This window comes from Mesocricetus auratus, unplaced genomic scaffold, assembly GCF_017639785.1.
Source record: "Mesocricetus auratus isolate SY011 unplaced genomic scaffold, BCM_Maur_2.0 Super-Scaffold_100011, whole genome shotgun sequence".
Taxonomy (NCBI): domain Eukaryota; kingdom Metazoa; phylum Chordata; class Mammalia; order Rodentia; family Cricetidae; genus Mesocricetus; species Mesocricetus auratus.
The window spans coordinates 10,145,132-10,172,530 of record NW_024429195.1 but is presented as its reverse complement, the minus strand read 5'-3'; the positions used below and the strand labels follow the sequence as shown (position 1 = coordinate 10,172,530).

Genomic DNA, 27,399 nt, shown 5'->3' with positions numbered 1-27,399 from the left:
GGGGAAAGTCTTATCACCTTTCTGATAAAAGATGAGGGAGAAGGCAGACTATGCTAAACCCGAGATGTTTCAAGAGTGGAATGCGGATGCGCCGGGCGTGTCAGTGCCCGGAACTGCCTAAACTCCAATGCCGAGTTTCTTGGCCGAAAGCTCACAATCATCAAAGTTCAGACTATCTTTTCAAAGCCGAACCCACTGCCCCGAAGCAAAGAAAGGTGCAGACACTCTTATTCCGTCACCCTTACCAAGACACAGGGCAGTGTCCAGGAAAGCAAAATCAGAAGCGGGGCAGAAAAAGTTGTACGTTCTGGGCACCTGCATCGCAGACGCAACCCCCTGGGCCGGGCCCAAACTGTCTCATCCTAGCTCACACCAGGACCCGCAGACATGAGCAGACACCCTATGACGTCATGCTGTGGCTCCTGGCAACGCATTTTCCTTCTGGGTTCCGAGGCCTCCCGGGGTCTTAAGCTCTAGGGGGTGCGCAGGGGAAGGGTGCGGGAGGTCTCTAAGCTGCAGCGATGGGAGAAGGGCGCGGGGACACTTTTGAGGGGGTGAGCACAGACCGCCTGAAGCTAGAGCTGCTGGAGGAGATCCACATGAAGTGAGTGGGCCATGGGTTACAGACATCTCGTGACCTGCAGGGCAGGAGCTCCAATGTGCGCCAGGAGGCCCGTGTGTGGATGGGGGCTAATGCAGAGCTCACAGGGCGCCTCCCAAAGCAGTGTTTATGGACAGGAGATGATCATTGTATGTGCGTGCTTTCGTGTGTGTGTGTGTGTGTGTGTGTGTGTGTGTGCAACAGATATGTGCAGTTCCCAGAGTTCCCAAAAGAGGGCGTCAGATCCCCTGACACTGGAGTTACAGGTGCTTTTGAGCCTCCATGCTGGTGCTGGGAGCCAAATCCGGTCCTTAGAAGGAGTAGCCAGACCTCTTAACCGCGGAGCCATCTGTACGGTCCCCATTTACCTTTCTGTTTAGCGGAACCCAAAAGTGCAGAGCAATCGTCTGTAGTGCTGAAGAAATTAAGTGACTGTTTTGATGGTTCCACTAAATTCATATTTTCCGTCCCTTTTGAAGAACTTCAGAAACCTTGACACTAAGCGGGGCGTTGGTGGCGCATGCCTTTAATCCCAGCACTCGGGAGGCAGAGGCAGGAGGATCTCTGTGAGATCAGGACCAGCCTGTTCTACAAAGCTACACAGAGAAACCCTGTCTTGAAAAACAAAACAAACAAACAAACAAATAAACAAAAAACCCACAAAAAAATCTGGATACTTTTGTAGATAAGGATTCTGGGACCCAATATGCTGTTGAGTGTGGTGGACGTGAGGAGGTTGGGGCTTGTGACTCTACGTCAGAGGGAGGGAGGGAGGGAGGGAGGGAGGGAGGGAGGGAGGGAGGGAGGGAGGGAGGGAGGGAGAGAGAGAGAGAGAGAGAGAGAGAGAGAGAGAGGCAGGTCCTGGATTCAGTCCTTAGTGTGTGGGGGAAATAATGCCATATTTCATTTTAGGACCTCGAATATTCTGAATGTTTTTTAAATCTCTCTATATTTTTAATTAATTTATTTTACACCCCAGCCACGGTTTCCCCTCCCTCCCGTCCTCCCAGTCTCTTTTTCTGGGTGTGAGCTCTTCAGCTCTTTCCCAGATGCACTCTGACCACAGGGCTAATCGCCTGGTTTTTAATCTTGTACCAAACCGAGAGCATTCTGGGTACAGGCTCTGCGTGTTCCTGAGGCGGTCAGGGTGTGGAACAAACCTACAAGAAGTCACAGCCCCTCAGTCACCCAGTAACTATTGGGCCTGGCCTAGCTTCTTAGCCCAGTTCAGTCAGCCTCCAGGACATTGGCTGCCGTCTCTGTGCACCTGTTCGCTGAACCACGTGCTGGTTTTGTTTTACGTCTGTTGTGGGTATTCGGCAGGGGTTGTGTGTGTCACAGTGCAGAGGTGCAGGTCGGAGGTCGACTTGGTGCCCTCCTCTCACCATATGGATTCCAGGGATCAAACTCAGGTCGTCAGACTTTGCAGCAAGCACCTTCAGCCGCTGAGCCCTCTCGCCAGCCCTGTGCTGTCTTTGGAGTGGAGCCCTTCAGCATGATGGGCGTTCAGAGATAGTCACTAGACAAACGATTTTCTCCATATCATACTGCGTTGTGCTAACCTGCTGCTCTCCCATGTCCTGAACGACCTCTGAGGTGCTTTTGACTTTTGAAATTTTTCTCTGTGTGTGTTATCAGTGCCTCCCACGTCTGTGTTTGGGGTTGTCTGCTGTTACCTGTTACCATAGCCATTCCTCATGCTAATATTTAGATGGAGTCTGAGAAGCATGTAACAGCATCACTGGGACCATATTCGAGTATAGACAAACGCTGGTTACCGAGGGATTCTGGAGTTTGGTGCATTTTAACTCCTAGAACTGACTAATAACCAACTTTCATTTTCACAACAGCTGTTTCTCAATTGTGCCTCCAGTAAATGGTCTTTCATAATAATTTGGGTGGGTTGCTATACATTCATTTTCTCACATTGTCTTTCACTGGATTATTATTAACAAAAATCTATGCATTAGTTTTCTCAAGTCTTTCATTGAATTATTATTAACAAAAGTCTTTCTGACAACAGGGATGTCGTGCAGCTCTCGATGCTTGAAATACGGCACAAGATAGCAGAGCTTGAGGCCAGCCTCAACGGTGACCATGCAGGTACACAGTGAATGTTTACATGTGGCACTCATACTGTTGTGGGCGAAACGGCACACACTGGGTAGTAGCACCAAGCTTTCGATGTGACCTGTGTGATGGCATGTAGCATTTCAGCCATTTGCAACATATACTTCACTGACCTGGAGAGACGACGGTTCAGCAGCTCACGAGGTACTTCCTGCTCTTGAGGAGGACCCAAGTAGCTCACAGCACCCACATGGGGCAGCTCCAACCACCTGTAACAGTAGTTCCAAGGGACTGAACAGCTCCTTCAGGCCTCCTCATGTACGTTCATGCACATGGAACATATTCATACAAAGCGCGCACACACGCACACAGAAATCAAAACGCATACAGCTTGCATGGGTGTCCTAAACACAAGGCCGCTCAGGGAGAGTGTTGAGTAACCAGGAGGGGGACACAGCCCACAGTGAGAGGCTGAGGGTCGTGAACGCAGCCCACAGGGAGAGGCTGAGGGTCGTGAACGCAGCCCACAGGGAGAGGCTGAGGGTCATGAAGGAGACACATTGTAAAGACGGCTGATGCACGAGTGAATCTGCATTCATCCCGAAGGCCGCATTCACGCTCTCCAGTCCTCGGAACACCAGCACCTGTCTCCCCCGCTCATTTTCTTCCAGAGAGAAAGAGCAATGCCCCAAGGACACTTCCGCCAAGGGAGCTTCACACCTCGCTGCATCCGGCTCCCCGGTCCCCACCCCGTGGCCCGGCCTAACCCGGTCAACTCTTCCCTGACGTCTAATTCCCAGCTGCTCCCACTGGTCAGCTCCAGATGATTCCCCAGGGCGGGGCCCCATCCCTCACCTTCTTTCCTTTCTGGCCCAGTCATCCCCAGTCTGTGCAGAGCGGATGAGTTCGCTTCATCTGAGGGACAGCCCAGGCTTCTTTTGATCCATTATTTTTTTCTCTTTGCTGACGCCCCCTACAGTGTACCCATGTAGCAACACACTACAAAATACCCAGTGCTTTTCTCTGTGTCCTACTTTCTTATCTCTCTCTTATTTAATCTAATCTGTCTTGTAAATGGGCTCATTTACAGGTGACAGGGCAGTCAAACCCAACCAGTTTCAAAACAGGCCTCTTGAAGCCCCTTGGCATTGGACCATAGATGCAGAAAACGAGGTTCCCACTAGTATCTGAATCTGAATTTCATCTCAGGCCTCAGGAACGAGCCAATAGGAAAGACATTTGCTCCTCGGTGTGTTGTGTTGTTTTGCTTTTTCGTCAGGAGACGGGACCTTTGGCTGACTGGGGCTTGCAGACACTTCCTCTGTAAGGGGCGGAGGTGGGAAACAAACCAGGTTTAGGCAGAGAGTTCCTGATTGCCTCATTCGCAGTTCACTAGTCAGGAAATCGGCCTCCAGTCACGAGGACTTCCTCATCAGGGTCACTAGAGATGCTGTGTGTGCGCTAAGCAGCCCTGGGGTGTCTTCACCCTGGGCCTGTGTCCAGCATTGATCAGAAAGTTATCTTTGAAACACTCTGTTCTTTTGGCCTCTGGGGTGTGGATCTCTCTGTCCTCCTGTGTGCTGGGCACTTGACATTTCTCACCATCCAGATTTCTAAAAAGAAGACTTGGAATGCCCTAGCGTTCAGTCCTTTCTTCTCTAAGATATGTACCGAGTGTTGGGTAATCGTTGTGAAAGCAGCTCTGTGAGTGAGCTGGCCTTGAGGTGATTTGACTGGGGAATTTGCAGGTGCATGACTATGAACAAATTACTTGAGTCCTCTCCATCAGCCTTTCCCTCTGTACTAGTGAAAAAACACATCACCCATTGTAGAGAGAAGCCTTTTCCTTACCAGCCACTTTGGTTTTTCCCCACCAGTTGCCTGGGCTCTGCCGCGTTGTAGTCCCCAAATAACACACAAGAGGCTGTATTAATTATGAAGCTGTTGGCCTTGCTTATTTCTTACTGGCTAGCTCTGACTTAAGTATTTAACCCATCTAAGTATTTCTCTTACCGGACAGACATGTTACTTCTCTGGCGGGCTACATGATGACTCCCTGTGTTTCTCCTCCCCAGAGTCCTCCTGGACTCCTAGTCCCACCTATCTTGCTTCCCTATTGGCCAACAGTGCTTTATTGGCATATACACAGGACTTCCCCATCAACCCATAGGGTTGAGAACTCGACGGCTTCAGTTATGTGCATGTAGTTAGCATCTCCTGTTCTAATGGTTCTCAACCTGTGGGCCACGACCCCTTGGGGGCCCCACAGGAGATATTTACATTACAATGCATAACAGTAGCAAAATTGCAGTTATGAAGTAGCAACGAAAATAAATTTATGGTTGGGGGATCACCACAACATGAGGAATTGTATTAAAGGGTCACAGCATCAGGAAGGTTGAGAACCGCTGCTGTATTCTATTATGTGGTTTCATGATCGACATGTCAGGTTTTGTGACAATACTATGCAGTTTTTGTAGAGTTTGGATAGTATAATTTGAGGCCGTATCTTACACCTCCAACTTTACTCTTTCCACTAAAACTGCGGTGGTTTGGGGGTCTTTAGTGCATTTATGTGGGGTCTTTATATTCATATTGTTTACTTATGTAAGGAATTTCCATGGGGATTGTGTGGAGTCTCCAGGTCATTTCTATAATATGAAGTTTTACAATACGGGGATTGTGTCGAGTCTCCAGGTCGTTTCTATGATTTGAAGTTTTACAATACTCTGCCCATCATGAGTGCGTCTTCTTCAGTTTTGGCCTCAAAGCTTTCATTGCAGCTGTCTTCCATCTCCTACTTACGTTCATTCCTAGGAATGAAGCTATTGTGAATCTTTTTTAACCGACTTATTTTTCAACAAGCTCATTTGCCACTGATTAGAAATGTCATGAATTTTTGTCTGTTGATTTTGTATCCTGCTATTTTGGTGAAGTGCTTATTGTGTCTGGGAGTTCTCCTGAGGCGTCTGTAGGGTCCGTTAAGTCCAGGATCCTATCAGCGAATGCTTGACTTCTCCCTTGCTTTCTGCACCTTTCTCCTTTTTCTTTCCTCTTGATGTTCCAGCTGGGGCTTTGAGCCCTTGTTAAATAAAAATAGAGGGAGGGGGAGAGGGAGGGAAGGGGGAGGAGCTGTCCGTGCTGTCAGCTTTTCTGCATCCAGCACGATGGTTTTGTTTTGTTGTTTGTTGTTTTCGAGACAGGGTTTCTCTGTATAGTTTTGGAAGCTGTCCTGGAACTCTCTCTGTAGACCTGGCTGGCCTTGAACTCACAGAGATCCTCCTGCCTCTACCTCCTGAGTGCTGGGATTAAAGGCATGTGCCACCAACGACTGGCTATCCAGCACGACGTCAGCTGTGACCTCAATTACATTGAGAAATGCTCTCTCTGTCGGTAGTCTCTTGGGTGCTGTGCTGAAGGGACGTGGTTTTGCTTTGTTGAAGGAAAGTGTCATGTGATCTCTATTCTTCTGTCTGGTTGTGTTGTGTGACACTCAATGGTTTGCACATGGTAATAGCCACTCATTTCTTACCCCTGAGTCTGATGTGATGTCCTTGACTATGTAGTGAAACCTTGAAATTCTCAGCAGATGCCAAGAATGTCACCAGACAGCATCTGAGGTCTCCACAGAATTCACCCCAACTTTCTATATCCTACCTGCCTATGGGCACACCAGTATCTTAGGTAAATATCTTAAGCCTTTCTTAGTTCTGTAACTAATAAAATTGTATGTAAACACACCTGTGGCAAAATGTTATTTGGAGCAACTTGAGCCCATGTTCCTGGCTGGGTCACTCATATTTGGCTAAGAATGAAGCCTCTTATGCCCTTTGAGGGGAGAGCTGTGTTTTGTATCCGCAACAGTGTAATAATACTTATGAATTACACTCATATAGATGTAAAATAAACCATTTGGGGAACATTCTTGTCTGGCTCCAAGGCTTCCATTGCCATGGGGCAAACAGATAGATGGCTTCGGCTAGGTAGTCAGAGAGAGAATTCCTTCTGCGCGGGGTCAGTGGTGTCTCTTGGAAACGTGTTTGGTAATCCAGGGCTTTGCCTTACTCTCCCTCTTGGTGCATTTGGTACAGTGACTCTGAGCTTCAGTTTAGGAAAGTGTGTGTTTGGTTTTAGAAGATGGGAGGGTGTGCATCCTGGTGTGGGAAGAGGAGAGGGTGTGGATTCTGGTGTTGGAAGAAGGGAGGGTGTGGATTCTGGTGTGGGAAGAGGAGAGGGTGTGCATCCTGGTGTTGGAAGAGGAGAGGGTGTGCATCCTGGTGTTGGAAGAGGGGAGGGTGTGCATCCTGGTGTTGGAAGAAGGGAGGGTGTGGATTCTGGTGTGGGAAGAGGAGAGGGTGTGGATTCTGGTGTGTGAAGAGGAGAGGGTGTGCATCCTGGTGTTGGAAGAGGGGAGGGTGTGCATCCTGGTGTTGGAAGAGGGGAGGGTGTGCATCCTGGTGTTGGAAGAGGGGAGGGTGTGGATTCTGGTGTGGGAAATGGAGAGGGTGTGCATCCTGGTGTTGGAAGAGGAGAGGGTGTGCATCCTGGTGTTGGAAGAAGGGAGGGTGTGGATTCTGGTGTGGGAAGAGGAGAGGGTGTGGATTCTGGTGTGGGAAGAGGAGAGGGTGTGCATCCTGGTGTTGGAAGAGGGGAGGGTGTGCATCCTGGTGTTGGAAGAGGAGAGGGTGTGCATCCTGGTGTTGGAAGAGGGGAGGGTGTGGATTCTGGTGTGGGAAGAGGAGAGGGTGTGCATCCTGGTGTTGGAAGAGGAGAGGGTGTGCATCCTGGTGTTGGAAGAGGGGAGGGTGTGCATCCTGGTGTTGGAAGAGGAGAGGGTGTGCATCCTGGTGTTGGAAGAGGAGAGGGTGTGGATTCTGGTGTTGGAAGAAGGGAGGGTGTGGATTCTGGTGTGTGAAGAGGAGAGGGTGTGGATTCTGGTGTTGGAAGAGGAGAGGGTGTGCATCCTGGTGTTGGAAGAGGGGAGGGTGTGCATCCTGGTGTTGGAAGAGGGGAGGGTGTGCATCCTGGTGTTGGAAGAGGGGAGGGTGTGCATCCTGGTGTTGGAAGAGGGGAGGGTGTGGATTCTGGTGTGGGAAGAGGAGAGGGTGTGGATTCTGGTGTGGGAAGAGGAGAGGGTGTGCATCCTGGTGTTGGAAGAGGAGAGGGTGTGGATTCTGGAGTTGGAAGAAGGGAGCACGTGGATTCTGGTGTTGGAAAAAGAGAGGGTATGGATTCTGGAGTTGGAAGCCTGTGCCTAGCGGTGCAGGTCTGGGGTGGGACCGTGTCTCGCTGACAGGGTCCAGTCTGTAGTGTTTTCTGTTTCACTCATTCTCCTCAGACCCCAACACTGTCAAATTGCAAGCTTCATCTCAGATGTGCTAAATAGAAGTCAAAACACAAGTCATCGCTTTTCACTCTTTCCACAAAGTCCAACTTCAAGGTTCTGGCCTTGTTGCTTTCAACTCCAGGCCGTGTTCACCTCCTCTCCGTTCCCCGGTACGGAGTGCTTTGGCCTTAGTAGACAACGGGTTTTAGTGGGAAAAATGCCTGAAGGATAAAAGAAAATACCTAAATATAGTACTAGTGTGGCTGAGTAACTAGGAGACACTTTTAGTCATATAAAACAGTGTCTGGCTCCGGTTGCATCATCTCTTAGCTCAACCTTTACGTTTGTTTGTTTTTGACACAGAGTCTGCTGTGTACCCCTGGCTGGTCTGCTACTCCCAGTGTATGAGGCCTAGCCTCAGGCCTGCCGCAGGTCCCCCAGGCTCCCAAGTGCAGGGTTACAAATGTGTGCCACCATGGCCAGCATTCGATCTAACATCCTGAGAGTGCCATCCAGCCTTTCTGAGCTGTGACTCCCTCATTGCTAGAATGACTGAGTTTAAAATGTAAGCACTGCAGTTTCAGTGTCAGAAGCACATAGGGGTGAGACCGACTTGGACACTGGCTAGATAGCGGTGCTATGTGCTAGGGTGCTGTGTGGACGTCTCACAGGGATAGACGGGATCCTGATACAAGGAGGAACAAGAGACTCCAGGAGCACTGAGGATGTGCTGAGTTCCGTAACAGCAGGAGGGGGGTCTGATCCCCGCAGTCCAGGAAATCTTAGAGATAAATACTTCTAATTGATCTTTTCTGGATTACTTGTATTACCAATGACGTCGGCTAATACCAAAGTAAATTTGAATTGGTTCCATATTGTATTGAGTACGTATGTGTGTGCGCATGTCGGTGCAGAGTGGGTGTAGGTATACATGTATGTGTGTGCATGTGAGGGGTAGAGGCTGATGTGTGTGCATGTGAGGGATAGAAGCCGATATCTTTGGCTTCTTTGATCACGCATCTTTATTTTTACAGCTTACAGCAGACAATACTCATTTATTTAGTTGGTTTTGTTTTTGTTTTTTGTTTTTGTTTTTGTTTTGGCTTTTTTGAGATAGGGTTTCTCTGTATAACAGTTCTGGCTATTCTGGAACCAGCTCTTGTAGACCAGGCTGGCCTCAAAACTCACAGAGACCCGCCTGCCTCTGCCTCCCAAGTGCAAGGATTAAAGGTGAACACAACTGCCCAGCACATCATCTTTATTTATTTGCTACTTTTTCATGGACCCAGAGCTCATGAATCCAGTGAAAACAAAACAACCTGCTTGAAAGATAAATGTGAATACCTAAATATAGCACTCCTGCGCTGACAAGGTCTTCCCCTCCCCCAGCTCTGTGGTTATGTCCTTGTCATTTTTATGTGTGTGCTGACATCTGGACAGAGTCCTCTGTGCTGCGGGTTAGACACTTCACGGCCTGAACTCCCTCCCAGCCCCGACTCGCGTTATTTTAATGATCAGATAAGTGGCATTGGTGTGACCCTCCGCCCTCCCCGCCCCGTTTTCATTCAGGCAGTGAATGGAAAACCAGGTATGAGACCCAGGTGGAGCTGAACGACCAACTGGAAAAGCAAATCGTGTCTCTGAAAGACAAAATGGAAAAGGTCCGTGGGAATCCTTCAGGTACAGAAGCCGCAGTCCGCGTGCGGAGGGGCTGGGTAGAAGCTATGGAAATACCAATCTTTGGGGTTTTTTGTTTTTGTTTTTCTTTTTGCAGACAGACTATCTTCCATTCGTGTCTATGAAAGAATGCCAGTGGTAAGCAGAGGGTGCCTAACTGAAAAGACTCGCCAAGGGTGCGGCATCCGGAAGTGTAAAGATTGGGGTGGAAACCGGAATGAAGCTCAGGGGAGCTGGCCTTGGACCAAGGCCTCAGGCTAGCCTGTCCCTTAAAAGCTGGGCTAGGATGGGACCCGGGGGAAACGGCCAGGCTGCCTGGGGACTTGAAGGCGCCTGCCTCCACCACCCGAAGGAGCCTGCTGAACACCCAGCGCCATCTTCTACCGAGCTAAAATCGGTTCCTTCTGCTTCCACGTTAACCCCGAGACATACAGACAGAGCTGTGTCCACAAGAACATAGACACATAGGAACACACAAAATCAGCAAGGCAACCGAGGGTGCCCTCTGACGACATCAAACTTCCCCGGGCCTTCTCATCCCTCAAAGTTGCCCTAACAGTCTTTCCCGTTTTAACGCTCCCTTTCATCCCGGATAAGCTCGGCACACATACGTTTCCCTTTGTAGAGCGTGGGTGATTTTCCACTCACGTGAATGTATCCTTGAAAAAGTAGAAACACCCCCCAGACGCGGCACACGCCGGGTCCTTGCTGCTGAGACACAGACGTTCCTCAGAGCCCATGCGGAATTTTTTACTCAAAAAGTAACTCAGACAAAAGCATAATGGTATGCTGAAATTAAAAAAAGGGGGGGGAGGAAGGGGGGAGGATGGGGGGAGTATAATACTTGGCTGAATTAGTAGGATTCGGTATTGTGATAGTATTCGTCTTTAATTAAACATACAAGGCACAGAATGAATCTACTGTTCTTTGTCTCAGCCTCAAGTGGGACAAAAGCAAGCGTCCCTTAGAGCAGCAGGTGACGCTGATGCAGAGCAGCCACCCTGCCCGAGGAGGAGCCAGCCTTCCCTTAGCCTCTGCCGCCCCTCCACAGGCCCGCTGCTCATCAGCACTAACAAACATGTTTTGAGCCGCTGCAGGCAGAGCACTGTGTGCAGGTTTCTGGGGGACCCGAGGACCTAGGGATGTTTTTCATTGGGTAACCGCCATCCCTCGGTGAACAGAGAAATCTCACATTTTCTGTTAACGACACATGGAGGAGAAATTAGTCTGCTTGCCTACACTTGTGTTATCTCTGACCTGGAACTACTCGTGCCTTGGAAGGTCTGGAGGAAAATACCCTTCCTCCTCTTCCTGAAACGGGAAACACACGCTTTTCCCTCTGTGGCGGCTCACACCGCCCTCCTGTGGCACTTCTAGGTATGACTGCCACAGCTATTGTAAGTGCCCTTTAGTTACAGGTAGACTTTGAATAGGACCTGTGAGGTGTGACCTGTAAAATACTCCCTACAGAAGCCAAATCTCTGGTCGCCTGCTTCTTCGTGCCTGGAACCTGACTTCAGGAAGAGTCTGTAGCTCACATAAGAAACATTTAATGCTTAAGCCTTTCTTCTTAGTAACAGAGAAGTTTTCTGAGCAGTAGGGTTTCGGAATCTAGCAACAAGGAACAGGGAAGAGGCCTCATGGGAGTATCTCACCAAGGACTGAGCAGCAAGCACCATGGTCTGGGTGCTGTTGATCCAGTCCCAAGATCACACGAGGATGGAAGGCATTGGATTGCCTGCACCAGAAATTCTAGGCAATTGTGAGCCCCCTGGTGTGGGTTCTGGGAACCAAAAGTGTCACCTACAGGAGCACAGAGTTTATAACCAACCGCTAAGCCTCTCTCCAGCCCCTGGTTTCAGACTCTGTTGTCTGTGTTGTGGGTCCTCAGTCTTTAGGTACATCCCCTGCAGGCGTTCTCATGGAGTCGATTCCTATTGTTGGTTAACGCTCTTGCTTTTTGGACTTTTTGAGGGTCTTTTGAGGGGTCCCTCACCCAGCTCCCAAGTAAATCACACACAGAGGCGTATTCTTAGTTATGAGTGCCCGGCCTTAGCTTGGCTTGTTGCTAGCCAGCTTTTCTTAACTTAAATTAACGTCTACCTTTTCCCTCTGGGTATTTTTTACCTGTCTCTACTCCTGTATACTTTACTTTTACTCTTACTCTGTGGCTGGAAGGGTGGCTGGCCCCTCCATTCTCCTCTCCCTTTTCTCGATGCTCCTTCTTCCTGGTCTCTCCTCCTACTAATTCTCTCTGCCCACCCGCCCCCCCATCCTTGCTCCTGCATCGCTATTGGCTGCTCAGTTCTTTATTAGACCATCAGGTGTTTTAGACAGGCAAAGAATCACAGCTCCACTGAGTTAAACAAATGCAGCATAAACAAAAGTCACACACCTGAAAATAATATTCTGCCACAGCTGTCAGTTAGTTTGTGGCCCGACCTGCGGGACCAAGTCAACATGGGCTATCCTGGGGGGAGACAAACGAGGGACAGGAGACACAAGGATGGGAGCAAGACAAACTGGCTGATCAAGCTCCGTTTATTGAGAATTTCGTACAAGCTTATCTAGAGGAACGTGGCGGGGAGGTGGGGGCAGAGGAGTGTAGGAGGTTGTTAGGCGCTGCAGGGGGTTGTTAAAAGCAGGAAACTTTTGGTAAATGGTGGGCAGGAGATTGCACCGGGGACTGCAGGGTGTGGGTCTGGGAATGCAGGGTGTCCTTAAAGGCAGGGAGTGTTGCTAAGCCATGGGTTATCTTATGGCACCAGCCTCATCCGTGGGAAGGTGCCTGAGTTCCGAGGAACGGCCTTGAGCTGAGAAAAAGAGATTTACTGAGACCTGGTCCCCAACAAGTTTGGATGCTAGCTTTACTTCTACAGCCCTGTTGACACCCAAAGTTATATTTTGTATAAAGTATATGAAGTTGATGCGGCAAGTATATTGTGAAAGGAGGAACGAAGGGATCTTGGATTCTGAAAAGCAGGATGTAGAATGCCCATTGTCTGCCTGACTGTGGTAGGCCTATGATCAACGCATGTATCCCCTAATTTTCATTCTCACCAAAGGAGAAACATGGTTTACTTGTAGGCAGGTGCATGACTTCAAACCAGAGAGAAAAGATAACAATGTGATTGATCTATCTATCTATCTATCTATCTATCTATCTATCTATCTACCTACCTACCTACCTACCTACCTACCTACCTACCTACCTACCTATCTATCTGTCTGTGTATCTCAGAATAGTCCACAAGGGGGCACTTGTGATCTCAGGATGAAGATTTTCTTTTTTCAGAGCTGGCGTTGTCTGTGACTGCCTTTAACTAAGTGGTTAAACTAGGTCCTATTGTCTTTTTTCTCTCCTAAAGCCTCTCAAGGGATGTTCTAACTTGTAGCTCTCCACCCCTGCCTTATTCACTGTTGTTTATTTCTTTAGCGCAGCAATTAACGTTAGTTTTGAGAAAAAAATAGGTGACTGGCAGGGCTTCCTTTCTGTCCTGATTGGTACATGTTATACCAACTGGTCAGCCCAGGGAGACGGGTCCGTTCCTAAGGCCTAACCATGACCCTGAGACGTGCTCTAGCGGTCGGTTACTGCGGGGGACGCCTGGAGGAAGGGGTCCTGGAAACCCAGGGTTCCCAGGAGGTTGCATTGCAGCTGCTTTAGGATGATCAGAGACAAGGGACTGGTAATGAGCAAGCTCTGAAGCGTGAGACCTGACAGCCTTCTTAGGAGCTCTTGGGGAGCCTCTGCCCTACAGTGGGGGAGCAAGTGCAGCAGGACACAGTTGAAGCCCACTCTGTGGAGGCAGAGGAATGCCCAGGCCAGCCGGGTCTGTTATGTGAAGCACAGCACCCTGATAAGGATGACAGGAATCCCAGACTATCAGAGAGCCTCTGGAGAGAACCCCAGAGGATGCGACCGCAGCTCCTCCTGCTCCCCATAGGCGTGGGAGTGGCCTTACCATCAGTGGGCTAGAGCCCACGTTACTAGGAAGCTAGTAGCTTTGGCAGATCTAAGTGGTGCATTGTAATCATACATTTCTCTGACTCTTTAGTCCATACAGTGCTATTGATCCTAGTTCCATTGTCTGCTTTATCCCCTCTTTGGGGGGCAAGGAGCCCTCAGTTTCTTCTCTCTGTGGATGCCTGGTGTCTGGTAGTTTATACTAGCGTAGAAACTAGACAGGAAGCATACAGCTGGCAGAGGGCATGAAATCTTTGTACCACGTCGCTGTGGTGGCTGACAGCTTCAGTGTGTGTGACCCTGCCTTACCTGTGTTCTGGTTCCGTTGGTCAGGTGCACATCTTTGGTCTAATTATGTAACCCCTGTGGCTGCGATTTTCTCTGCATCACACAAAAGACGGGCTATCTCATGACTGAAACCAAATGCAGTCATCTATGGAAAATACATATATTCTGATTTCTCTTTAGACTTTATAAGCCTTTACCTTCTGCTAGAAACTTGCATGCAGAGGCACTGAGTCCTAGTCAAATTTGGGACAACAGGTATAATTTTGGAATAAACCAAGAAGGTATTTAATGTAACTCACAGAACAGAATCTAATAAAGACGAGGATTATTTTATGTATTATTACTGTCACTTTAAAAATGCCTAATGCAGCTCATGAAATCAGTCACATTTGGCTAGAGCAGTCATTCCCTGGTGAATATTTTAATGCTTATTGTTGCTTAGAGTTACAAGTATATAAAATTCACTGTTCATATTTTCAGGAGTCTTTAAACACATTGCTTAAACAACTAGAAAAAGAAAAAAGGAGTCTTGAAAATCAAGTGAAAGACTACGCACTTAAACTCGAGCAGGAATCCAAGGTTGGTTTAACCCTGTGTGTAGCAATGTTCTTGAAGCTGTCATTTAGTTCTAGCATTTTCAATAAACCAATTTCACAATCATGAAGATTTTACAAAACTATGTCATGTAATATGAAAAGTAAGAGGCATTAAGCCAGACTTAGTAACAGCCCCGCAGTGTGGCTATCCCTTCCTCATGTAGTAATGGCCCCGCAGTGTGGCTATCCCTTCCTCATGCAGTAACGGCCCCACAGTGTGGCTATCCCTTCCTCATGCAATAACGGCCCCGCAGTGTGGCTATCCCTTCCTCATGCAGTAATGGTCCCGCAGTGTGGCTATCCCTTCCTCATGTAGTAATGGCCCCATAGTGTGGCTATCCCTTCCTCATGCAGTAACGGCCCCGCAGTGTGGCTATCCCTTCCTCATGTAGTAATGGCCCCATAGTGTGGCTATCCCTTCCTCATGTAGTAATGGCCCCATAGTGTGGCTATCCCTTCCTCATGCAGTAACGGCCCCGCAGTGCGGCTATCCCTTCCTCATGCAGGATTCTCCTGTTATCTTTTAATAGGCGTACCACAGGACCAACAACGAGCGCCGGACTTACATCGCTGAAATGTCTCAGGTAGCTCTTCTTACTGCAAATTCTACAAGTTTCCTCTGCCTATGAGTCATTTTATTTTTCCATTGTTGTTTGGCAGAGAAACAGATGTTGGAACTAAGGAAGGAAATGTGGAAAGTGGAGAGGGAAAGAAATAAGTTTTACAAAGAGATGAAATGGTCTCCTCGGTGAAAAGATAAATTTGTGTAGTTTGATTGTACAGACCAACCGGTAATCTTCAGGTGTCATGAAATTCCAGGCGTGTCATTTCCTAACTGTGGGTGGTGGGTCTGAGCTACAGGCCAAGCACAGCTATCAGAGGAAAGTGATCAATACATTGTGTGCATGACTCTTGATAGCTGCCATTTGATTTTAGTTTCACCTGTGACATTGGAGGTATCACAGAGATCAGGCTTCATATCACCAGCACTGTGACTTAGTTTCCTCATGCCTTAAAAGATCATCTTCACCTTAGCGCTTTATGACATCCACCACATCGTTCAACACACACACACACACACACACACACACACACACACACACACACATACACACACACAGCTTGATATTGGATGTTCACATGTATATTTATTTTATATTAACTTTAGTTTGCTATGTGTTTTAAGTTTGGGACATGAATTTAGTTTCAGTAATTATCACTCATGCAGGAGCATCCAGACATCAGATGGATGTGTGAATCTCAGGAAAATATTCTAGATTGGAAAGGGGGAATTTAGAAATTATTGGCACACAGGTAGTCATTGCAGACATGTAAAGGAATGGAATACAGTAGGGACCACGTATAAGGGACGTAGTTCTGAAGAGCATCAATGGTGGAAGGAGGCAGGCAGGGAGGTGGGGGACCTGGAGACATGAAGATCAATCCAGTACAGTGATAAAGAGCTGTGAGGATGATCTGTAAAATAATTCAGGGGAGGAGCTAGGTACTGTGGGGATTGGAGCCCAGAAGGGCAAGTATGGGAGGAAGTTGAGAATGAAAACCAGGTTTCCAGTGGCAAATGGATGCTTGGGGCTTAGTGTCAACAAGGTAAGTAGGGAATGGACTAAGACGGTGAGTCCCTGTCACCTCTCTTGCTATGATAACAACCAATGCCAATTTCCTGGTCCTTGGGAATGGCTGAAGCAAGGCTTGTGCCTGCAGCACAGGCTCCCTCCTGCTGGTTTGCTAACTCCACTTCTGCTTGGGACACCCTCCCTGGCATTCGAGTCTGTTCCACTCCATCTGGAGGTCTCTTGTGAACACAACTTCTCAGTGAGGCCTTGACTTGATGAAGAGGCCACAGACCGTGAAGCCAGACAGACTGTGGGTTCGAATCCGCTCTTCATTTACTTGCTGTGACACCTTTAAAAATTGTGAGTGTATGAGTGTGTGTGTGTGTGTGTGTGTGTGTGAGTGAGTGCATGCGTGCGCGCATGGGCCAGAGCAGGCCACTTGCTGTCCTCCCGTTACCGTCTGCCTAACGGCCCTGCGACAGTCTTCCGCTGAGCTGGAGGCCACCATATCGGTTAGGTTGACTGTGTAAAGGCTCTTGTCCATCCCCTCCTTCCAGTTAGAATTGCAGGTGGGTAGAGCTATGGCTTGCTTTTTGCTTGGATGCTGGGTATTCGAACTGAAGTCCTCATGTTTGCCATCTCTGAGCCTTTAGCTTCTGAGACATCTCCCCAGGCCCTACTTGCTGTGTGACCTTTCTGGACCTTGGCTTCTTTCCTTCCCTTGAGGGAGGACCTAATAGCATCAGTATGTTAAGAGCCCTGTGAGTGAGGAGGAGAGGAAACTGTCTGACACATCAGGGACTCTGAACTCCAGGGACTGAGGGAAGCTACCCATTCTTTGCTGATCTTTGGAGGCTCTTGCTCTGTGATGGGGTTTTGCTCTGTGATGGGGTTTTGCTCTGTGATGGGGTTTTGCTCTGTGATGGGGTTTTGCTCTGTGATGGGGTTTTGCTCTGTGATGGGGTTTCTTCTTGCCTTCTGGTCTTTTACAGAAAACACGTGTGTTTGCTTTACTCAACCGTATGTATGCCCCTGTGGAGGTCAGACAGAATGTCTGACTCTTCCTGTCCACCTTACTGTTTATTACAGACTATCAAACAGTGTTCAGAAGCATTTTCACAGCTGATAATAAAAAGCCCATTACTAGAGCAAAGTTCATTCATGTATAATACCCTTGCAGATTTTTGTCTAAGGTGAAAAGTAAAAGTCTTTTGCCTCTGAAACATCCATTTACCTTTGTTTATCTTTAAAAAATAAAATCACCAAGGTTGACTAATCTTTCTCACTGGGCAGACTCGTTGAATGTGCAACCAAAGCCAACAGCTTTCCAGCAAGGCGTTAATCCTGTCCCCGGCATGAGGCATGAATGTTAATGAGGATTTCACTCTAGAGTGGATTGTTCATCTTTATCATCAAAGGTGGCTCGTGCAGAATGCAGGGCCTGGGAAGGTTAATGGGTGAGCTTTGTTCTTCCCACACTGAATGCATAAGTAATTGATCCCTCGGGAGCTGTGTTTGCCCAGTCTGCTGTGGATCCGTCTGCAGTGCTCACTCCGTCTGTCCGTCTCATTCTCCATCCTCAGTGTCCGTCACCTGATCCGGTCTCTGCTTCCCTCGTCTCACCTTCCTGAGACCTCTATGGGGAGAATTTAGACAGATGGAGAGAGCAGTGCAGAGGACAGGCATGGCTTATTGCACAGCAAACGTACTCTCAGGCCGTGTCAGCAGACAATGGACAGAGACCCCGGGCCTGGCCTACATGCTAGGCAGCCATTGTACTACTTTTCTAAGATCTCCAGAGCAAGCAGCTTTTCCTGAGAGACTTTGTCCTGCCCAGGTGATTGGCAGGCCTGTTTGGTTCTCTGTTTAGAGGAGGGAGCAATGGTGTGTACCCTATAAAGGTTTGGGACTCCTTCAGCCAGGTTTAGACGTTCTCATTCATGGCCCTCCAGGCCAAAGATGTGACTTGGGTATTAGGCTCCTTCCCAGGCCAAAGATGTGACTTGGGTTCCTTTTCTAGCCAGTAAATAAAGTGTGTTTTAGTTCTTGGTTTAAAGTTGTCGACTGTGAGGGAGGGTCCAGCCACTGTGTCTTCCAAGCGTGCTAATATCTAAACTATAACTTAACAACCTGGATGGGTGTGATTTGATTTAACCCCCCCATACACAGGCCTTCCACCTACACGCTGTGTGGAGACCCTGCTTCACGAGGAATTATCAAACACTGCCTTTCCAGAGTGTTATGGGACCTGATAAACTGAAGTTCTGGTGTTCGCCCTGTTGACATAGAATTTTAGCAAAGGGCACGAGTGTGTTAGATAGAAATGCTTTTGGTTTGCAGATAAGAGACCCAGGTCTCTGTCCTGGGATTCTAAGTTCTCTTTCATTTTGCGTGTGTGTTGTGAGTGTGTGTCGCATCTGTGCTCGTGTGTGGTGAATACATACAAAAGAGTGTATGAGCACAAGAGGAAGCCCAAGGGGGACACGAGATAGCCCAGTCTCAGCCTTACCGTGACGGGACCTGTCGCTGATCCTGTTAAGCTGGTAGCTGTGACACACGAATCTTCACTGACAGCATTGGGTGGGTTCCCTACTGTTGTGCCCTGTGTGTGTGTGACACTCCTGGCCCCTCAGATGTCGCCGTCTTTGGTTTCTATCTCTGTGTTGCTTCTCCCCACTGTTGCCCTTGGTGGATGAACTCATTCATTCAAGGCTTCAGTGGCCATCTGGAAGTTGTTCAGCCTCTAGTGTTCTTGAATTGCCTGAGGCATCCATTTGCCTATGCCAGAAAAGTTTACAAAATAGATGCAATGAAAACACTATATCACCTTTCTGCTTTCTCACTATATGTAGTAGTCCTTGTCTTTTCTGCCCTGCTGGCAGGCTCCGTGTTCCATGTATAATGTCCACCACAGAAATTCCTAGTGGTCCACACACATGAGTGATTGGTTTTCATATTTTTTTTCTGTATTTAAATTAAAAGTCACATGGGCCTTGGGGCTGAGAGAGCATTTATTTGTACAGAAACTTAAAAGGTTGACCCTATTAGAAAATGGCTGAACTTACTGTTACTCTTAGCTGCTTCTGCACATGCTAAGAGACAAGTTGGTAAAAGAAATAGACTGAAAATGGATGACTTTAAACCAGAAATCAGTTGAAAAGTAAGAAAATAAACATGTTGTTTTTGTATTTCAGGTTTCTGGCTTAAATCAAGTTTCTAAAAGGCAACAGATGGACCAGCTGCCTAGGATGAAAGAGAATCTGGTGAAAACGTACGTCTAGGTAGACCTTCCCGCAGTAGCTAATTATACCCGAACTCAAACAGCACTCACGCAACAGGTGTCCTTTCTATGTTGGAAGCTGAGATTCTAGATTTTGCAGCAATGTGTAAAAATGCACATGTAAGAGACTCCAGAGAAGTGAGTGGCCTCACACTCTATCCATGCAAGATTTGAGCTCCCAGAAGCACTGTCAGTCTCCACACTAGCTGACATGTTAAACAAACGCAGCATAGAACAGAGAGAGTTAAGACTACATTAACAGCATCAGACACAATTAGTGTCTCCCTTGACCTTTTCAGAGAGGAAACATGTTTGTTGCTATGGACACAGCACAGTTTAAACTACCCATCCCGTGTAAATGAAGCCACTTTATAATGAAGAACAAAGGAACTTTTAGGTATTTCTGAGGCTTTATATACGAGTGAACTTTCCAGATCCAGTGGAAAATATAGATCCTTGTCTGTATAACCTTATCCCCATGTATGGGAGCCTATTCATATGTAACACTGAAAAATTAAACCAAGATGTAAGTTAATTGCAAATCAATCCTGTCCAACCACAGTCAAGACAAGAGGTACTCAAGGGATATGTAATAAGACAGGTTTCTTTGGTAAAGAGTTATGATATAGCCTAATTTTGCCCAATCCTCAGATGGATTGAAGTATATTTTTTCATTAGTTATTTAAATTATAATTATCTTTACACACTTTCATCATGGAATTCTAATGTACTTTAAATATTAAAATTTGACAAAGGGCCTCCATGGAAAAAGAATCAAAGCACTGTGTCTAAGAGTCCCAGGACCATCTTGGTGGTAAAAGACTCAATGATAGGTTCCAGAGCTCGGGGCATACTTGTGCTTGAGCTAGAATGTGTCACGGAGAAAAGATACCATTGGAATCCACAAGGGAAATGGCTCCTGGAATGAAGACTGAGACTCAGGTGCCACCTCGTGAGATGCTGTCTAAGCAGACCCCACTGACACACCTAGTCCTTCCAAGATTGACTTGCAATGGCACGTTGACAGCACATGAGGCTTTTTATCTCCTGGGGGAGGCTCACCGACTGCATAGCATCCGAGGTTTCTGTTGGCCAGGGTCACCTATCCACCTAACTCTTACTACCCTTCCAGACTCCGAGAAGATGAGCAGGTGTGATTGACAGTGTAGGCCCAGGGCAGCATTGTTACACCGAGGACAAGGCTTTACTAGGAGAGGGAGCTGTTGCTATGAGGTGCCTCGTGTTAGTCTTTCCTGAGGTCATTATTCTGAGCTGCTTTCTGCACAGCCAGCTTACCCAACTACCTTTTATTTTTACCTTTACTCTAATCCAAATCTCTTTTTAAAATACACTGCTACTACTTTGAAAGTCTCTTTGATACTGAAGAGGTACTCAGAAAACTAACCTAAGCCTTTATTGGCACCATATTAACGTGCAGATCCATAAACATCCCTAGATGGTGACTCTGAGGTCTGCTTGGATTTTCACTGAATACTCTTGAGGTTGGCTGTGGCAGAGAGTAAACTCTGAAATGACATCACACCGAGCCTGAAGTCATATGCTACTGAAGTCATTGTACTGAGGGGACTGCTTCCTGCCACATCTTATCAGGTTTGACTGAAGGGTGCCCAAGGAGATGATCAGGGTGCCGGCCCCACCTCCCCGTTGTGGAGCAGTGGTCATACACCATGCCTCCATCTGCTTATTTGGGGCCTCTGAGCCATAGGTTCTCAGCTGAGCCTGAGGTGCTGGCGTAGGAGGTGGCTGCATGGGCTGGGAACTCTCATGCCTTCAGTTGCTGCTGTACAACCTTCAGAGCTGCTATCTTTCCCCTGGATCCATCCTGTCTCCGATAAATCTGAATATTGGAGAAACTCTCCACCGTAGGCCACTGCTTAAGAATGTCTATGGATTGCTGAGGTCATGAACGGTCAAGCGTCTGGACCCCACTCAATAGGAGCATCTCTGTCTTGGGAACGGTGCTTAGTATTCCCTTCTATAGATGTCCACACACCTATTCTGTCTGTCAACAATTCTACTTCTGAACCCAATGGTGGGTTCACACAACACGACCTCTATACAAGGATGTCATGGCTGTCTTTTCTATGATAGTCGAAGGTGGAAAAAAAATCCTAAAATGTTAATCAGGGAATGGATATGTTTTTCATGTCTATGCATATATACTGTGTAAGTCATAGTAATAAAATACTATTTATACGACATTTGGATAATTCTCATAGTCGTCTGTAAAGGAGTATGCAAATATGCTTCCATTCACATAAAGAGGGAGAAGGAAGCGGGTGTAGGCACACAGGGTGGTCCTTACATTGGGACTGAGAATTAGGAAGTACGAGAGGGCCTTCCAGGAAGGTGACAGGATTTCATCTGTAAGCCTGGGGAGAAGTTACCGGAGTGCTAACTTAAGATACTTCCTGGGTCCCTGAGCTTATAGTTTGCACACTTTTGTACATGTCATGGTTTGGATGATATTTCAAAACTCAGGTGCTGTGTCCTTAATGTTTGCTCTGTTGACATTCTCATATGTGCTTGTCAACTTGCATCTGTAACACAGAGGCTGAGGCTAGTCACTTATTTTTTTTTTAAGTTAATTTCGCCTTAGTTTGAAAGGTTCTGGTCTAGGGCTGGTGGCCCTCACTGTGCTCTGCCTGTGTCAATCAGGACACTAACGGTTGGTGGTGCAAGGTAGGGCAAAACTGCCACCAACAAGGCAGGGAGAAACGGCGAAGAGGGTGCGGCTGCACCCCACTGTTGGCTTCAGAGTGATGATCCCCAGGGACCCCGAGACTTTGCACCAGGCCCAGCGTCCTACAGATCCCACAGCCTCCCTCCCGCTAATACTGCCAGGGGCCACACTCAACACATGGACCTTTGGGTCACAGCAACATTCATGTTAGCAAAACCGATGTTGGAACACTGGCTGATGATACTGTTTGACACTCAGCATAAATCAGAGTACCAGAAGAGTTCTCAGTTAAGAGAAATTCCATTTAAAACACCAATCAAAGAAGAGATTCTGCCCAGTTGAATATGGCCAATTACATGCCAACCTCATGAATCGTGACTGCAAATGAACAAGATGCCTCCATCTCACTGAAAGACCTGTGCTAAAGATCCTTGCACACGCAGTTTTAAAGGATCGCTAAAATAGCTAAGGGAAATGCTCTTTGGAAATAGGTTTGGAAGTTACTCCCCAAAACTCTACAGAGCTGATAGCATTGGACCATGGTTCATGGGATAAATTAACTGTGAAAACCAGACTTTGCAAGTAAGGAACTCAAATGGTGATGGATGCCACAGCAACAAGCCATCCAAGAACCAACTGTAACATTGCTTTTTTTTCAATACAGCCTCTTTTTTGCTTTGTTGAGGAAAGTTTTATATTGAAGGCCCTCGAGGAAGACAACATCATGCTCCAGAATAAAAAAGCATCTGTGGGACATTAATTGTGGCTCATTGAGGGACAGATTGTTTGGGAGAACTTATTTTTGAGGCAAGAAGCAGATAATAGAAAATACAGCCAACATCTGCAAACTTAAGACAATAATTCAATAAACTATGCTGGCATTAAGAAGTTCTAATAGGGTCTAGAATTCAGATTCTAGAATACATAACTGGTGTAGCAATGTTTATATTAGTAAGTGAAGTATAGTGTAAAATAATTTGGTAGAGTTATAGATGATTTGTGTTTATTCATTTTTAGTATTTTCTATGAATTGTACAGTTTTATATTTTAATGAGAGTAAAAATGAAGAAAAATTCCATGATAAGCTAACTTATGGAAGTCTCCAAGTCAAAATAACAGTACATTCAGTATTATTCTTTTAACAAAGCAGGAAGCATGATGGTTAATGAAGTTTTGCCCTGACTGGCTTTGGAGCAGACAGAAAATCAGTTTTCTTCTACCACTTATCCAGTGTGCCTTTATATAACTGGTCACTCTCAGATTCAGTTCACCCCTTGTAAAATGGGGATAAAACCTGTACTGAAGAGTTGATAGAATTAGCAGGTTTTGAAAAACTCCTAACTTGATAAATATTCTCAAATTTCATTCCTTTCCAGTATGTAGTACATTAATAATTGTAAGGAGTAAGCATTTGTCAAGAGAGAAAAATAAGTATGAACAATAATTTGAGCTTGCAGACAACGTCTATGTAATACTGTTATGCTAGAATCATGTCTATAATACCCACATATAAAGTGGTTCCTAAACCTTATTGAGCAGCATAGCTGAATAATATGGTAGCCTGTTATTCACACACACACACACACACACACACACACACACAGCTGAAGCAATCTGCCGTCACTCACAGTAAAACTGAGTGGGTTTTAGTGTGTACTTACCAGGTTGAATAACCATCACCACCAATGCTTCTAGAACATTCTCCCCCTACAACTCCCAAAGCAGTGCCATCCCTGCTAGTAGTCAGTTCTCACCCTCTAGCTCTCGGTGGTCGCGGACCTTTCTGTCCCTGTGGGGTTTTCCTATCACTACGTCATTTGAGAGTATGCAGGCTGTGGCTCGTCCATCTCGCTTTCGTTTTTTTACAAGATCACCCATGTTGAACACGGTCAGATTTATGGCGGTGATTAGCCAGCATCCCAGAGTTTTACAGGCCATTGGTTATCCGATCATCGGTTGATGGGGGTTTGAATTATTTATACATTTCTGATAATGTGAATAATGTTGCTATGGATACTCCTGACAGTGTTTTATATATGCTCTCTGTTTATTTGAATACAAAGTGACAGGCTTCCCGGTGGCATTTTCTCACATACCTGGGCCTGAGTGGTCCCTCAATCCCCACCCTCGCCTCTCTTCCATCTCTGTTGTCGTCTTCTGACCTCGGAATGCCTTTTCCACTCCCCTCGGCCCCCCACTCTTCTTCCTTAAAACTACTTTGCTGTGAAAGGCTCCTGCTTGTTTGTTTTGGGCATCCATACTGTTTCCAGATAAACACACATAGACACTGGGAGCTGAGATCCATCCAGGAGGAGCGCGAGGCACTTGTCTTCTAGTCCGGCGTTACCTCTTTTGATATTTTCCCATTTTCACCTAAGTTTCATTTTCACGGATGGTTAGGTTTTCACTGGGTCCATGTTCCGCATTTCCACCATCCCTCTGTTAGTGGATGTCTAGCCTGCCTCTGTTTCCTTGCTGCTGTGAACAGGGCGGCAGTGAACACAGGCTGTACGTGTCTCTGTCATAGGGTTAGAGTCCTCTGGTTATCTGTCAGAAGTGGCACTGCAGATTCATGTGGCAATCCTATTTTTAGCCTTTAGAGAAACAACCACACCATGCCGCACCACTTGGCACCTCTGCCAGCGACGACTAGGGTTCGTCTTTCCACACATCCCCATCCGTGTTTGCCGCCATTAGCTTTCCAGCTGAAAGCCGTTCCGACTTGGGTGAGATAAAGTCATTCTCTTTGTATTTCTCAAACGGACAAGGATGCTGGATACCTTTTCAAGTTTTTATGCACCATGCTTTCCTCTTTTGAGAACCAACTGTTCAGTTCACTGGCCCATCTATTGGCTGGCAGTTTTGGGGCTTGGGAGGTTAACATTTGCATTCCTTTGTGTGTTCTAGAAATGAGTTCCCTGTCTGAAATACATGGTCAGGACTTCTGTGGTTCTCATCACTCCTCTGACTGTCTCCTTGCCGTGCAGAAGGCTTTTCAGTTTCCTGTGATCCCATTCGCTGCCGGGTTGCTATGCAGAAAATCAATGGCCATGGCTGCATCTTGAAGTGCCTGCCCCCGCCCCCTTTTGACGTTGATTTTTAAGTATGGCAGTTTCAGCATTTCATGTTTTAAACTGAGGCTTTCTCGACAGCCTTGTTTGTCCTCTTTCATTCAAGCCTTATTGTGTATGTATTTCTGGTTATCTTTTCCGTTCCATCGAAACTGGGCATTTTATAAAATACCACGTAGCCATCTCCTCCAGGGCTGAAGGCTGCTGTTATGGGGATGACTTTTTAACCTTCATTCTGTGAAGTTGGTGTTCTTTCTCTGAGTGGCCACTTCCTATTCTGCTGGATTAGCTGAGTGGTTACCTTAGGATTAACAGAAAAATTTCAAGTGCTTGGAATCAACAACCCCTTCCTCCCTGGGGGACTCACCATATGTGCTTGGACAGGCTGTCTCTACTCGGCCAGGAAAGCCACATCTCTGCCTTTGCCTTCGCTTCTGCTCCTACAGCGCCGCACACGTAGCCAGAGGTGAGAGCTCAGGTCCTTCTCTCGGCTTTCCTGGGAGCACGAGAGTCTAGGGGTGTATAGTTACACATGAATGTGGCGTTTCGATCCCCAAGACGTGTGCTGGACTTCAGTAGTAACCAGCCCAGCCTTTTAACGTTCCCGGTTAGCTTAGTTTTAGATAGTAGTTAGCCATGAAATTAAATGATGGCTTCAATTTGTTCCAGCAAAGTCTCCAAGGGAAGTGTTCACGCTGGACCATGGCCAGAGAAAGCCAAAGAAGAGTCTTGCAGTCAGAGATTGGCGGCTCCTGTAGTACGTGTTGGCCCCTGGTTTTTACCATAGGGGCAATTAAATTCTGCACAACTCCGTGTTCTCATCAAGTCCCCAGCTTTCTTTGTTTTGTAAATTCCTGAGATTTCCTACAGACCTTTGATTTCTAGAATTCTAAGGTACTTGCTTTGAACTATTTCAGACAGCTTCTCTTTGCTTTTATGGGGGAGAGAAAAGTTTCCCTGCTTAGAAGGAAAGTGACAGGTCTCTACTTGTCACTTTGGCTGAGACCACTCTCTAAAACAGGTCTGAAAAGCACCGTAGATGAAGCAGCCTCTGCTCTTTGAAAGAAGAACATGGAGAAGTGTATGGGGAGGCTGTGCTCGCCACTGGCCATGTGGCTAGCTGGAGGAGCACCGCCTCCCCCTACAGAGAAGCCTAGGTCAGTCAGACAAAGTTCCACAGGATTGAAGAACAGAAATCTGTGTGCTGGGGTTGGTTTGTTGTCCCTGTTCTATTTCTTGGCCTCTCCATGTTCTTACCTTTGATTCAAATTAAAAGGTAACTAGCAGATTGGACCCCCACCTCTCTCTAGACAGGGCCTTCCATGGTGAGTACCTGACGGGTGGCTTCTGAGGCGTCGCCCTCTGAGTGCCTGCATTTGCAGTGGTTGCCCCACAGCTGCAGTGAGGTGACACGTGGTTGCCTAAGACTGTGCTGGAGGCAGAACATGTCAGTGAAGACTTCCTCCAGACCGGAGGAGATGGGTAAGCCATATGTGGCATATATTGGGCTTTTATTGTTTTTGCAGACAGCGGTGACAGAAAAATTATGATCAATGCTTATTTTATTTCAGTGGAAGATACAATCCCGTTACTCAGAAGATAATGAATGCCAAGAAAGGACCCATGAAAAAGGTTTCAAGATCAAACCATCTTCCAAAACTCAACCCGTGATTCCAGAGCTGGGCAGACTTCTATTTTTTCCATCTTTCCTTCATCCAGAATCTTCAGTTTAGGAGGTTGACGTCCAACACATTTCTCAGGGGAGGAAATAGATAAGAAAGAGCGGCTTCTCTCGCTCTTTCAAAAATCGATTCCCCTGTCTGCATAAACGTCATGTGTCTCCAGTGACTCTACATATCCAATACCCATGCTTGTGGTTCTTACCGTGTCCTAGGAGGGAGCCCGAAGGATGGCTGATACCATACCGATACTGTCAGCATGGTGTTTCTGATCTGCTCTGACTGCACTGGTAACTGTGGGCTTGGTTACTAAGTCGGCCATGAGCTAAAATTTGACATAGATAAAAAACCTCTTTCTGTACTTTTAGGTGGCATGGTGCTCACTCAGCCCAGCTTTTTGAAATCAAGGTTCCCACATAATCACAGATGACATGCACATGGACTGAGCTGCCGCCAATAAATGCAGCTATACACTGCCTTGTTCGAAAGGCCCCGCTCTGCCGGTAATTTCCCCACATCTATAAAATGACAGTGGTAAATACAAGACTTTTTGTTATTCTAGAAAG

At 47.0% G+C, this 27,399-nt stretch overlaps 1 protein-coding gene across 2 annotated transcripts; it reads left to right on the top strand.

The window, feature by feature from the left end:
- Nucleotides 1-471: 471 nt before the first annotated feature.
- On the top strand, nt 472-26,965 carry Ccdc169 (coiled-coil domain containing 169). 2 transcript variants are annotated; one of them, XM_005077457.2, is made up of 8 exons: nt 472-604; nt 2,625-2,704; nt 9,567-9,677; nt 9,772-9,812; nt 14,410-14,508; nt 15,056-15,109; nt 19,294-19,370; nt 26,726-26,965. In XM_005077457.2, the coding sequence occupies exons 1-8, from the start codon at nt 522-524 to the stop codon at nt 26,823-26,825; spliced, it is 645 nt and encodes a 214-aa protein (XP_005077514.1). In that variant the 5' UTR covers nt 472-521; the 3' UTR covers nt 26,826-26,965. The 2 variants fall into 2 exon arrangements, with proteins under 2 accessions (XP_005077514.1, XP_040610345.1); XM_040754411.1 differs by lacking the exon at nt 26,726-26,965 and adding an exon at nt 25,824-25,996.
- The last annotated feature ends 434 nt before the right edge of the window (nt 26,966-27,399 follow it).

Excerpts from the sequence above, each read along its gene's own strand:
- Ccdc169 (XM_040754411.1), top strand. The coding sequence starts at position 522 with ATGGGAGAAGGGCGCGGGGACACTTTTGAGGGGGTGAGCACAGACCGC. Across the intron at positions 605-2,624 it reads CTGGAGGAGATCCACATGAA|GGATGTCGTGCAGCTCTCGA; the intron begins GTGAGTGGGCCA and ends TTCTGACAACAG. Across the intron at positions 9,678-9,771 it reads GGTCCGTGGGAATCCTTCAG|ACAGACTATCTTCCATTCGT; the intron begins GTACAGAAGCCG and ends TTCTTTTTGCAG.